The sequence below is a fragment of the Chlorella variabilis genome (assembly GCF_000147415.1).
Source record: "Chlorella variabilis unplaced genomic scaffold CHLNCscaffold_26, whole genome shotgun sequence".
In the NCBI taxonomy this organism is placed as follows: domain Eukaryota; kingdom Viridiplantae; phylum Chlorophyta; class Trebouxiophyceae; order Chlorellales; family Chlorellaceae; genus Chlorella; species Chlorella variabilis.
The window spans coordinates 252316-265086 of NW_005435062.1; the positions used below are offsets into that span (position 1 = coordinate 252316).

The 12771-nt window shown below is 58.0% G+C and overlaps 3 protein-coding genes across 3 annotated transcripts; all 3 read left to right on the top strand.

The window, feature by feature from the left end:
* Window positions 1-3388: 3388 nt before the first annotated feature.
* CHLNCDRAFT_139725 (hypothetical protein) lies at window positions 3389-4037 on the top strand (the record flags this gene model as incomplete). The annotated part of the gene is made up of 4 exons (XM_005843810.1): window positions 3389-3487; window positions 3598-3672; window positions 3768-3860; window positions 3972-4037. The coding sequence occupies 4 exons, from the start codon at window positions 3389-3391 to the stop codon at window positions 4035-4037; spliced, it is 333 nt and encodes a 110-aa protein (XP_005843872.1).
* Window positions 4038-4586: 549 nt separating this feature from the next.
* On the top strand, window positions 4587-7506 carry CHLNCDRAFT_48335 (hypothetical protein). Its single transcript, XM_005843811.1, has 11 exons — window positions 4587-4907; window positions 5091-5258; window positions 5389-5471; window positions 5564-5649; window positions 5779-5831; window positions 5947-6021; window positions 6158-6255; window positions 6342-6401; window positions 6485-6558; window positions 6659-6791; window positions 6869-7506. Exons 1-11 carry the CDS (start codon window positions 4766-4768, stop codon window positions 6923-6925), a joined length of 1029 nt encoding a protein of 342 aa, XP_005843873.1. The 5' UTR covers window positions 4587-4765; the 3' UTR covers window positions 6926-7506.
* A 3030-nt stretch (window positions 7507-10536) lies between these two features.
* Window positions 10537-12130, top strand: CHLNCDRAFT_27542 (hypothetical protein; the record flags this gene model as incomplete). Its single annotated transcript, XM_005843812.1, has 6 exons — window positions 10537-10742; window positions 10893-11095; window positions 11214-11302; window positions 11481-11633; window positions 11743-11886; window positions 11972-12130. Coding segments are annotated over 6 exons (954 nt in total), but the record flags the coding sequence as incomplete, so codon positions are not given.
* Between the last annotated feature and the right edge of the window lie 641 nt (window positions 12131-12771).

Here is a 12771-nt window from a genome sequence, read left to right on the forward strand (position 1 = left end):
AGAAGAGAGCCGAACGACGTGCGGCCAAATCGGCTGCGAGGCCTAGAGAGCGCCGACCAACAGCGGCGCTGGCGGTGACATGACTCTCTTCATTCCATCTTAGAGTGTGATCATAAGTAGAGTGTGATCGTGATACTCTCAAAAAAGCGGTATGCTCCACAAGCAAACAGAGATAAGCAGGTCATTGCCTGCATCACCAGGCATGAGGCCCTCTGCAAGCCGCCATCGTTGCTCGTTACCGCCTCTCCTCATCGAGCAATCCTTGCACTACCGGGGTGCGGCACAGCGCTTCAACCTGCAGCACAGGGTCCAAGATGCAGGAAGAAGGTGACACCACAATGTGTGAACGGCAGAGGACAGCACGACCTGCTGTCCTCCCGACTCCCACTGCTGCACTACGGGGCTAGGGGCTTGGGCACGGCGTGTCCTTAATTGAGACACCAATTTCCCAACAAAAGCGCAACCCGGGCTGCTTCCTTGATCACTGGAAAGCCGCACCTGCCGGGCAGCAGATGTTACTGTGCTTGCCAGCAGCAGCAGGCTAAGGCATCCCACGGGCACTCCAATCAGCGCCTGGCTGGCCGCATCCACCCCACGTGCTGCCAGCGACAGGCTCGCCAGCAATGCTGCATTCAGCAGCTTCAGCTGCTGCCTTCTCACTGCTATAAAGCTGTTGGTCTCATCCCCCGGGCTCAAGCCATGAAGGCCTGCGTTGTTCTGAAGGGCAGGGAGAAGGAGGGACGACACCAAAGGATGTGAGAGCCGGAAAGGCATTCCACCACCGCCACATGCCACGTCAACTGCCTCATACAACCAGGACATCAACTTACTCCGGCCAGAAAGCGAGACACCTGGCGCGGCGTCAAGTCAGTCAGAGTAACAGCCTCGGTGATCAGCACCAGCGCAGCAAAGCCCAAAGCGCTCTCAAAGGGATTGGCAAGTCCCAGCCAACTGCAGCAGGAATCACACGACCGCTGAGATGGCTAGCAACAACCTGGCAAGCGGTCTTCAGCGCCAAAGGCAGACACATGCTGCTGCAAATACGAGTGAAGGGCAGGAGTGTTGACCAGCAGGGCAGGACTGCGCACCCAAGTGGGGCTTGCAACAGGGCTGCCCAAAAACTGGCAAAAAGAAGGCTGCGTGCACCAGACGGGCTGAGTCGCATGGGGAAATACTGGCCCATGGCGTGGCCTGCTCTAGAAGGTGCTGGGGCGGACTGCGTTGCTGGAAGCTGTCCCTCTTCATTAGACACCAAGGTAAGCAGAGGGTGCTGCGATTGCACCTGCAGCGCAAACCGAGTTAATGCTGTCGCATAACTCTGCTGTTCACTTGTTTGCTCACGCGCGTCTGGCATGCTGGTTCCAGCGTTCTCACTGTGCTATGCCGTGTGCGATAGAAAGTGATGGGCAGCCTCAGCTCCACAGATTGTGCCCAAATCGAAACAGCTACAAGGCCAGTGCAGAGGGCCACCACCACAAATCCAGCAAGCGGGCTTGCTGGGCTTGCAGGTGATGAGGACGCCAGCTGCACTGCTGCGTTGGCAATGAAGTGTGCATAGTCTGCAGGCAGGAGACAAAAAACAGGAATGAAACAGGACGTGCAATGGTCAACTGCCCGTCTCTACAGCGCAGCATTCCGCGCCTGCCAAGCAACAAGTACACACTCACTCACTGCCACACCAAGCGCAATGACAAGACCCGTGCCATCCCCTAGCCTGCAAAAGGCATATGAATGACAGCTTACTGTTTTTGTGGCTGGGAGACGGGGCTTGCCAACCACCCAACCGGCTGGTGCCCCTTCAAGCCAGCCAGAAGCTCAGCAGGGCCAGCCAAACGCGTGCGGTCCAATTTGTGGGGTCACCCGTGCTGCTCGACCATTTGCGTGACGAACTTGGAGACTGTGGACCCAGCAGCCAGCATGAGCACTGCCCATAGCACCCAGGCGCCGCTGCTGCTTTGAACAGCTTCCAAAACCGATCCTGATAGCGCTGCCTCTGCAGCTTGATCAGTGCCGATGTGCGCATGCAGCTGCAGCCAGCCGTGCACCGTCACAAATCCCTGTGCGCAAAATAGCACGAACACGAACTGAAGGACACCCAGTTCTTGCTGGAGTGGTGAGCTGCTCAGCTTGAAAGTGGGCAGCATCAGCCTCTCCGCAGCTCTCACCTCCCAGAACGCAACTAACACAAACAACCCAGATGCATAAGCCTGGTAGATTTCCCGCCCTTGTGGCCCTTGCTCCCTACATTCAGGCACAGCATCGCCTGGCCACTCTGCAGCTAGCAGCACAAATAGCATACGCAGTGGCTGGCCAGTCACCTGAGTACAGCAAAATGCTTCCGGAACTCGGGGACGATATTTGCGGCTGCCAGGACAAAATAAGCTGACATCAGCGGTGCGATGCTGCAGGCGAAAGCGAGGAGCGGGCGCGAAAGGGCATAGATTTATGGTTTGTTTTTGCCCAGTCAGCGACAGCGGTGCATGCCGATGGCCCTTGCTCCATCGAAGCTTAATGGCCAAAAAGCGTCTCCGGCGGCATTGGGCATCATGCCCTTTCCCAGGCACCCAACCCAAAACAAGACTCACCCAAGTGCAAAGATGTTGGCAGACACTTCACTCCTGCCCAGGAGGAGCTCCAGTGCAATCCTGCTGCTGATGGCCTCTAACGGTGCGCCTGCTCAGGGTGCATATCCAAGATGCCTGTGACCCAGCAGACACAGTTGCTGGCCAAAAACAGAAGGAATCCTTCCTGCAAAAACAAAGCGGCACTGCCGCGAGCATACGCACCGGGGATGGGTATAAAGTGGCCAAGCCTTGCCAAGCAAATGAGCAGAAGAGTGGCGCCTAAGCGGCTGACCAGCTCATTGTTGCGCACAAACAAGAGCGACGGCGCAGCTGCAGAACACGCGACGCGGGGCACCAGCCTGCTGCCGCCTACGCGGGCTGGTCTAGCCGCAGCTGGCTGGACCAGCCGTTCCCATGGTTGGGCCACGTGTCGCTGGGACAAGCCGCTGCATGCACTGACAGTTGGCTGCTGCGCAAGCGCGCGGTGCCGCCTGCCCGCACCGCCAACTCCGCCGACGGCGGCAGTGGCAGTGGCGGCGGCGGTCTTGATTATTACCCGCGGGGTTGGGCGTGCTCCGTGCGATAGTCTTGTGTGGAGAGATGGCAGGGACGGGCGCATCGCACAGACAAGCAGGAAGGCAAGTTGATGGTGGACCACACAACCCCGGCATCGGCGGAGAATTCAACTAATAAATGGTGGAATACGCACGGCCACTCGGAATCTCCAGGAAATAGGTACGCCTATACAACACATGCGTCCAGCAACCAGCGGCAGTGCAGCCAAACAAGCACCCACCACTCACTCTGCCGATCAGGTTTCCTCAATGGGAGAGGTGGCAGCAGCACCTCAGGAACCAGACGGACCCAAGCTGCGCTTCAGAAACTATGCGGTCGCCGCCCAGGAGCAAATAGAGCACCAGAGGGTGCGCGCACACGCTTGCGCGACACACACACACACACACACACACCGCCCCGCCCCCGCCCCTTCTATTGCGCCGCGTCCCAGTGAACCGCTTGTGCTCGCCGTGCACAGGTGGAGCCTGCCCGGGTGCCGGAGTTCAAAGAGGTGAAGGTGGACGTGGCTGCGGTGCTAGGTGATGATCCAGAGGTGAGCGAGGACCACACGGAGGAACACCCTGTACGCACACCATCCGCACACAGAGACACACACAGCAAACGCCCGCCATACATCCCTGTCTGCAGGAGGTGCTGGTGAATGTCGCGCCCAAAAAGGCCAACTGGGACCTGCGTCGTGACATTGCGGATAAGCTGGCACGCCTGGAGCGCCGCACACAGGTGCGGCGGGTGCTGCGGTTTCGGTTGTTCCAATTTGTGATGCATGGAGTATGTATTCATGGTTTTGGTTGGGACGCATCGAGGGCTACGCCCGATGCCCTTGCGGTGCAGGCTGCCATGATCAACCTCATGCAGGCGGAGCGGGGAGAGGAGGGAGATGCAAACAATAAGCCTTGAGCGCCATTGTCCTTGGTTGTTTAACCACAGCTTACCAAGCACAGAAAGAAGGAGGAAGAGCAACCACCGCCAGCCTAGCTTCCTGGTGCAGGCTGCAATGATCGATGATCCTCATGCAGGCCAATAGTAATAAGCCTTGAGCACATTGTCCTAGCACCACTGAGCCACGCCCGGACGCCCTGGGACGGCCTGTTGGCCGCTTGGCAGGGCGAGCTGCTGCTGAGCTGCATTCGCTGCAGCATTCTGCGCACCAGCCACAGCTGCTGCTGCGGCACCGGTGCTCACCCCCGTCCGCGGCATGGGCAGGAGGGCAAGCAGCGGCGGCTGGTGCTGCAGTGGGCGCAGCCACTGCTGCTGCTGCGGGTGGCCACAGGAGCTACCCCTGCGGGCAGGCCGACGTCTCCTTCGAGCCTGACTCTAACCTTTAGCAGTATAATGTGACATGCACATGCAAGCTCCAAGTGTTTCTTATTACAAAAGAAGACGCACCCCTTGCACGCATCTCATTGCGGCGCTCAATTCTCATCTCTCGACGTTGCGCTCTCAAATCACCGGCCCTTTCGCCGATTGATTTGGCCCCAGCCCTGTGTCTGCAAGCTGCTGCACCCTTCGGCATCCGACGGATCCTAGCACCACAGTTGTGCCCCCAGCGGTCAAGCATGGCAATCTGCGGCCCCCACTGCAGCCCTGCGGCCCAACGCACAACCTGGCACCACCGCCTCCCACTGATGGCAGCCGCCCCCGCCAGTGCGGCGGGGCGGCGGGGCGGCAGGAGCAGGCAGATCGCAGCGGTGCTTGCACCCTTACATGGAGCTGCCGCTGCTGGTGCAAGGGGCACAGCCGCCTTGAAGAAAGCCCGTCTGATCACCGGTGAGGCCATGTGCAGGCGGTGGGTGGTGGCTCAGCTGATGAACCCCACCCACTTTCCCCTGCACGTGCAGCTGTGCTTGCCTGTTGTTCCATGTGGGGAGGGGGGGTTGAGTTTGGAAGGCAATTCCTGAGCTTGCTTCTTGGAGGGCGCACACTGCTTCCTCACGCCCCTCGTTTTTGCAGCCATCAAGACTCCTTATCTGCCCAATGGGAAGTTCGACCTTGAATCGTACGATGCCATGGTCGAGAATCAGATAACAAATGGGGTGGAGGGGCTGATTGTGGGGGGAACGACTGGCGAGGGGCAGCTGATGTCGTGGGATGAGCATGTCATGCTGATTGCTCACACAGGTGCTGCGACGTCATGCTGCGTGCTCATGTGGCCGCCCGCTGAACTGGTGGCTGGCGCAGGAGTGCTTTGCCCCATGCCTACGATCACGAATTAGTGATGCCTGCCGATGTGTTGTGCTTGCACGCGCAGTGAACCAGTTTGGGCGGCAGATCAAGGTGATCGGCAACACAGGCAGCAACAGCACGCGAGAGGCTCTTCATGCAACCGAGCAGGTTTGTCGGAATGTGCTGCCTTACTCGCCGTGTCTCAGAGAGTTTATGGATTGCACGGCAACTGGCATCTAGTGTCCCCCACTGGTGTGCAGGGCTTTGCTGTGGGCATGGATGCGGCCCTCCAGATCAATCCATACTATGGGAAGACATCGATGGCAGGACTCAGGGAGCACTTCAAGTGGGCCCTTTTGAGGCGTCTGCAATTGCATGTTTCCGCGCTTTTCCTGCCTTGTGCCGCTCTACCTGTCAGCAGTGCCTGTGGCACTACGTTGCACCTGTCATTCCATCCACAATGCTCTTGCTGCAGGGCAGTGATTGCAGAAGGTCCTGCCATCATTTACAATGTGCCCAGCAGGACAGGTGCGCGTGCAGGCGTGTCCCAGAGGGCAGGCTGATCTGCGTAGGGCTGTAGGCTTGCAAAGAGGAAGGAGCAGCGACCAGTCACTGTGCTGTCCACATACATTTTGTGATGCAGGGCAGGACATCCAAGATGACGTCATCATGTCCATCGCATCGCATGAGAACTTTGTGGGCGTGAAGGAGTGCACCGGTGAGGCTCGATGCAGATAAAAGAGGGAAATTGTGTGGTATTGCCCAGTGTTCTGGTTACACCCGACGCACTGCCAAAACACTGGTACACCCGACACACTGCCCAAACTCTGGTTACACCCGACGCACTGCTGCAGGCAACCCACGGATTGATCACTACCACAGCAGCGGCGTGGTCTGCTGGAGCGGCAACGATGATGAGGCCCACGTTGGGCGTCACCAGCATCATGCACAGGTGGGGCTTGCACTGGGGAAGTTAGTGGAGCCAATGGGCTGGATGTCGAGCCCAAGCTTTCTTCCTTCCCTATGTGGCGTATACAGGGCGTGATCAGTGTGACGAGCAACATCATCCCCGGACTGTTTGCCAACCTCATGCAGCAGGCAAGTGATGTGTATTGTCCATGGCAGGTGTTGCAAGCAGTCGCCATGGAGTGATGCAGCCATGCCAGCCACCCTGATTGCAGCGGGACGACGACATGGCGGCCAGTCTGCATGATTTGATTGCGTGGCTCTTCTGTGAGCCCAACCCGATTCCGCTGTGAGTTTGGGGCGGCTGCCAGTGCCGTGTTCTTTTGTTGAGCATGATGCATTGCACCTCTTGGGAAATTCTCAGTCTGGCAGCATCCGCCGTGACGCAGCAACACCGCGCTGGCAATGTGCGGCCTCGTGAAGCCCATCTTCCGCCTACCATATGTGCCACTGTCGCGGGAGCAGCGGGAGCACGGCGCAGTGCTGTTGCGCCAAGTACAGGAGCATATCCCTGGCTGCAAGGTGTGTTCCGTCGCCCAGCACAGCAGCTGGCCATTGTTTCGAGCGGCACAGGATGCCATCCTTTTGTTTCTCTGCAGGAGGTGCGTGTTATGGAGGACGACGAGTTCAAGCTGATTTACAGCTCCAGCTACTGATTGTGGCCACAGCAAGCAGTGCCAGGACTTGATATCATGTGTTCCCCTCTCGCTCGCGCTTCTCATCCACATGAAACTGGCCGGCAACCTCGAAGCCAGAACATAATGTTTGCAGCAGAATAGAAAGTGGCAAATGTTGCCGCCACAACATGGCGGCGCGCAAGCATTAGCGGGATTATCCCTGCAGACAAACACTGGAGTGTTGAATTTTTGTGCGTGCGGACCCTCTCCCCCCTCCCTGCCTGGACGGGCTGCAACGGTTTGGCAACCGTGATTACCCTTCAAGCCATCGAGTCCCAACACAAATCCAGCAAGGTTGGCGACCATCAGTGCAGCAATGTTGATAGCAGCACCCATTGCACAGATGTACCGAAAACCTGCAAGCATGGAAGAGCATGTGTGAGTTGGCCGAGAGCACACGGGAAGGGCATTGCATGCCAACGCATGTCAGCTGACACTGTGTGTGGCGCCAGTAATCGAGACGTGGAGACTGCACAAGATTCTTGGCCATCATTTCGGGGACGAAAGCCATGCACACAAGCCAGGCCCAGCTCAGCATCCGCCACTGTAAGAGCGAAGAGAAGGGTATGGCTGAGTGGTTTGGCTGTGCACCACGCTGGTGTCACCCATGCTGGTGTCACTTGCCTCTATGTCATGCCAAACTGCCACAAAAAGGAACACAGGCCAGATGATGAGCGCTCGCCGATGGCTACCCCCCAGGGGTACGTACAAATACCGTACAAGCCACTGGTTGTAGCTAGAGTGCCAGCCCCGCCAAAACCCCTGTGGGGTTTGCGAAACTGCATGCACTCAGCCCTGCGTGAACCATCACAGGTACTGCTAGAGTGCCGTTCACCTCAATGTCATAGTTGTTAGCAAAGCACCGGCGCATGTTCTCTGGCGGGTCTATGCCGTCCAGTAGGGCTGCAAGCCTGCACCTCCATGTATGCAAAAAGCGCAAGCTGCTAAGGGAGGACAAACAGCCAAATTGATGCCCATCAAGGCTGATCCAAGACAAAGGTTGAATGTCGTAACGGATTGGGCTCACCGAAAAAACCTCCAAATGGCAGCAAACTTAAGCCACATGAAGCACAAGACCCAGAAGGCCGTCATGGCTGCAATGCAGCACGAGCGGATGCTCAAACCACAACACAGACAGCTGGACCTGACAACCACATTACGGCCTGTTCTCACCCATTTCGATGGCATCATAATGCATGCCATAGGGTTGGTAACGCAGCCCAATGCGGTGCTTTGCAATGCTGTTGAAGTACAACAGATGGGTCAGCAGCTCCAAGCACAGCCAATCAGCCCCAAACCGGGCGGCATAGCATGCCACCTGCGGGCAGGATGGGCCAGTTGTTTGCTGCACAACCAGGCACGACTGCAGAACGCCATAGCGGCAGAATCAAAAGTGCGGTATCTAGCACAGCGCCACCTACCGCCCGTGAGGTCAATTTGGGTGGCTGCCGCAATTGCCATGCGAAGTCCTGGTACGTGATAATGGGCCCAGCGAGGTAGAGTGGCGGGTACAGCACATGTGCGAGGTACATAAGCACGCTATAGTCTGCCGCAGCAGGCAGCGCTGTGTGCTGCCTGTGACGTGCACTGGCTGCAGGCCTGCCCTTGCTGCCAATAGGCCCTGGCGATTGCTGTCCTGGCTGCTGCTGCATACTAATGTCCCCTCGGTGGTGGCGAGACCCCCCAGTCCTAAGCTGACTTTGGCGCCAATGCAGGTCCAGGGCGAAACTCAGCATGCGAAGTATAGATAGGTTGAAGCAAATTTCCCAGCGCATAATGCCCCTGCGATCGATGGGCAGGGGCAGGTTGGTAGGTTTGCAGGAGGGTTTGCAGGTGCCGCAGCATGTTCCTGCATGGAATCATCAGCTGCGAGACGTAAACCTAGGTGTGCAAGGCAACACGGCCCTGCGGCTCACCTGTGCGAGTCTAGTGCAGCCAGTAAGGTGCTGAGGTCGCCAAAACGAAAGCCGTGTCCAAGGCGGCCCACCAGCAACAGTCCCAGGTTGCAAGCCCACACAGCCATGGCTCTGCAGTCGCAGGCAGTTTTCTGCATTCCTCATTGTTCCAGCTGGATGCGAACTCCGCGGCAGCCCAACGCATGGCAAAGCCCTCACCCCCAATGCCGACCCGCCACGGCACGCGCAACACAATAGTTGGTGAGCGCGAGGGCCACAACGAAAAGTGCGCACGCGCCATGCAGGTAGCCTGCATGCCACCCGCGCTGGAAGGGTCGTCACCCACATCACCATGGCCAAGCATTGAACAACATGGCAAGCATGTGATAGACATGGGCACCCACCCAAGAAAGGGATTGAGGCGATTAGGTAGAAGAGTGCTCTTCCATTGTGCGCCACGCCGCGCCGCTGCAGCATGCGCGACGCCGCTGCTGCCAGCGCAAACAGCACTGCCATAGCTGGCAGCCCCGCACGGAACTGTCGCCACTGAGTGTCAGACAGGTCCTGCGGCAGCAGCCAGCGGCAGCATAGGGAGGAGGCACTCAGGGCGGGGCGGGGGCAACACTTGCTGTGCCTGGCGGCCGCAGCCCTAGCTGGGCCCTAGCCAGCTCACCACTCGTCTGCCAAATAGGCCCGGCTGCAGACCCGGAGCGTAGCCATCCCACGCCTGGCCGTGTTCGAACTGCCGAGAGAACTGGTAGCCCGCGACTGCGAGCTTCACAGCGGCGCCTCCGACCACCTACATGTTCGAGATACACCTGTAGTCAGCAGGCAGTGGACGGCGTCCAGTGGGGCACGACCTTTCAGCTCACAGCGCTATGCAACACGAGCTCCGCTCTTCCAACCATCCGGCAAACTTAGGAAACGGATGGAGGAAGCCTGGTTATTCAGCCTGGCCCACATCAGCAAAGCACCCTCAGCACTGCAGGCAACAGGTATAAGGCAGGTGCCGGGATCTGCCGCCGGCCTCATCCAGTGTCTGTGTGTTGTCGTCAGACGACCGACGGACCGTGAACGAGTCAATTAATCTTCATGTTCCAACACTGTATCAACCAGGTGCAAGCGGCGATAGCCGGGCAAGACGGTACGTAGCCCCAGCCGCTGTGCTCTCCTTGACGGCCGTGTGGGACGGAGGGGAAGGGATGCTCGTGGCTGCGCTGGGGCGGCTTGGCACGGAAGGCGAGGGTTGTGCGGCGGCGGGCGCAGCGGGCGGCGCCCGTGAGAACAAGCGTCCTGCAATGTGGTTCTGTCCGTCGCCCATCCTCAGCAGGGGCGAAGCTCAGAGATCTTTTGGCGACGACGAATGCCGAGGTTCAGCAAGCAATCTTCGCAGCGCGCCACGCCAATCCCCGCTGGAACGCCGCCCCTTTCACATCGCGTCTCCCCGAGGGTTGGGCCGAGTTTGTGACGCTCCACTGCGCCTGCCTGGCGTCGCTGCAAGATGGCAACCGTGTGGAAGCCTACGAGAAGGCAGTGAGCGCGCTGCAGCCCTTTCTCAAGGTGTGGCACGCCCAAGGGGGTCATCTTGGTCGGCAACGGCATCCCGCCTCAAAACAGCCTGGCCTTGGCAAGCCTGACGCATCACCGGCATGCTTGGACGTGCCCCAACCCGCCTGACGGCACGGCCGACCCGTGGCGCTGTTGCAGGTGTTCCGGGAGGATCCTGGGGCATGGGTGGTGGCACCCATGCACAGCGTGGTGCACAACCTGAGCAGCGTGGCGCAGGCGGCAGACCAGGAGCTGAGGCAGGCGGGGCAGCGGCCAGACAAGCTGGGCGACTGCGGCGATCAGCTGCGCAAATGCTTCTCTGTCAGCTTGCAAGCACCAGGCAAGCATGACATGTATCGGGGCCCGGCGCATTGCGTGTGGTGCAGCCCAGCATGGCAGCATGCAGGCAGAGGGGTAGAAATACCTTGTTCTGCATGTTTGCCCCAACGCAGCCGGGCGCATGGGTGTTGCTTGCTGTGACATCACCCTTTTGCAGGCAACAGAGAGAAGAAGCTTGCGGCGCTGGACATTGTCAACGTGAGCATCAAGATTTACTTCCGCCTCAACACGCTGCGGCTGTGCAAGAATCTGATGCGCACCGTGGACTCCCGGCAGTTCGCAGCTTTTGATGCCTTCCCCATGTCGCAGCGAGTGACGTACAAGTTCTACGTCGGGCGGCTGGCAGTTTTTGATGAGAAGTATGTGCGTAATATCCCACCAGCCCCCCCAGAATGTTTGTTATCCTTACTGACATGTTGTCATTGATGGCCCGTTGTACATCCTGCTTGCTCGTCACTCACTCCTCACGACCCTCGTGCAGCAAGAGGCACAGGACAGCCTGGAGTATGCGCTACATCACTGCCACAAGGATGCACACCGCAACAAGGCGCTGATTCTCAAATATCTAGTGCCGGTGAGAAGGGCTGTTTGCTTGTGCTGGCTGCCAGCAACCTTGTTTGCTTTGCTCCTATCAATCTTGCTGCTGCCCAGTCTGTGTTATGCTCGCAGCTGCATGTCATTGCCCCCCAACCCCACCACTCGCCCTGCGTGTCTGCCTGTTCCTTCATCTCCACCGTTGTGCGGCGTTGCAGGTCCAGCTGCTATTGGGGCGGCTGCCATCGCCGGCGCTGGTTGCTGCGCACGGCCTGCAGCAGTATGAGCCCATCATTATCGCCATGCGGAACGGCGACATCAAGCTATTCAACGACATCATGGATGCACAACAGTTCCGCTTCATTCAGGAGGTGAGTTGTCCCCCTTTTCGTCCTTTTTTCTTAGAGCTGAGTCATGGGCAACCTGCTGCACGTTGATGACATGCCAGAGTGGTGGACATGGTCGCTCTTTACGATGCAGGGCACTTACCTGCTGCTCGAGAAGCTGCGATACGCTGCTTATCGGCGGCTCCTGCGCAAAGTGTGCGGCGTGCACGCCGAGATGGAGCCCCACAAGCGCACGCAGATACCACTGCCTCAATTTCAGGCAGCACTGGCATTCCAGGTGCGTCTGCTGCTGGGCGCCTTTGGGCTGTTAATATGACTTGATAGACCGCCAGTCTGGATACCACTACATCGCCTCTTTGCAGGGAGTGGAGCTGGACATGGACGAGGTGGAGTGCGTGGCTGCCAACCTGATCTTCCGCAAGTACATCAGGGGTTATTTAAGTCATGCACATAAAGTCCTCGTCGTTGCAAAGAATGAACCTTTCCCGCCGTTGCGCAGTGCTGCGCTGGCGGACTTGTGATCCTGATTGGCATGCAAACCATTTAACGGTAAACAATGATTCCATGGCCCGCGAGCGCTGCCTGCCAAGCAAAGGGAACATGTGTTGAAGCAAGCGGCACAGATAGTGCTGGCACAAAGAGCCCAAACTACAGCCAGGCCGAGGAGGCAGGGGCTGGCACGCCACGTGGGACCTTCTTGGGGAAAGTGATAGCTACGATGGTTTCTTTTAATGAAACTCTTTACAAACACAATCATGAGGTGAATAACCAAATCTGTTTGGCAAGCCAAATCCCTGCCACTACGCTAAAAAAATGCAACTACGGACCGCTGGCGCCCTGAATCTGGAATCTTTAGATGGGAACTCTCCAGGACTCTCCAATTCATAAAGCCGCCCATTATTGAGTTTTGGAGGGGCCAGGGGGGAAAGCATCTGGAAGTTCCTTCCAACTGCAGCAGAACGCGGTGTGTCTTGTTAGCATAAACCACATACTCACAATGAACGTTGTTGCGGGCTGCCTCACCAGTTGCCATCGAAACTCGAACACATACTTGAACAGCCAATAAGGGAAGATAGATCAGCAGCACAATTTAAGTTGCCGTAAGTTGAAGAGTTTCTTCTTTTTTTTACATCTCTAGCAGAATATGAGCTGAAGACTCCTG

Bases quoted from the DNA above. Each gene is read 5' to 3' on its own strand.
- CHLNCDRAFT_48335 (XM_005843811.1), top strand. From the start codon at position 4,766: ATGGCAGCCGCCCCCGCCAGTGCGGCGGGGCGGCGGGGCGGCAGGAGC. The intron at 5,259-5,388 runs GTGCTGCGACGT...TTGCACGCGCAG, and splicing joins CATGCTGATTGCTCACACAG to TGAACCAGTTTGGGCGGCAG. The intron at 6,402-6,484 runs GCAAGTGATGTG...CCCTGATTGCAG, and splicing joins TTGCCAACCTCATGCAGCAG to CGGGACGACGACATGGCGGC.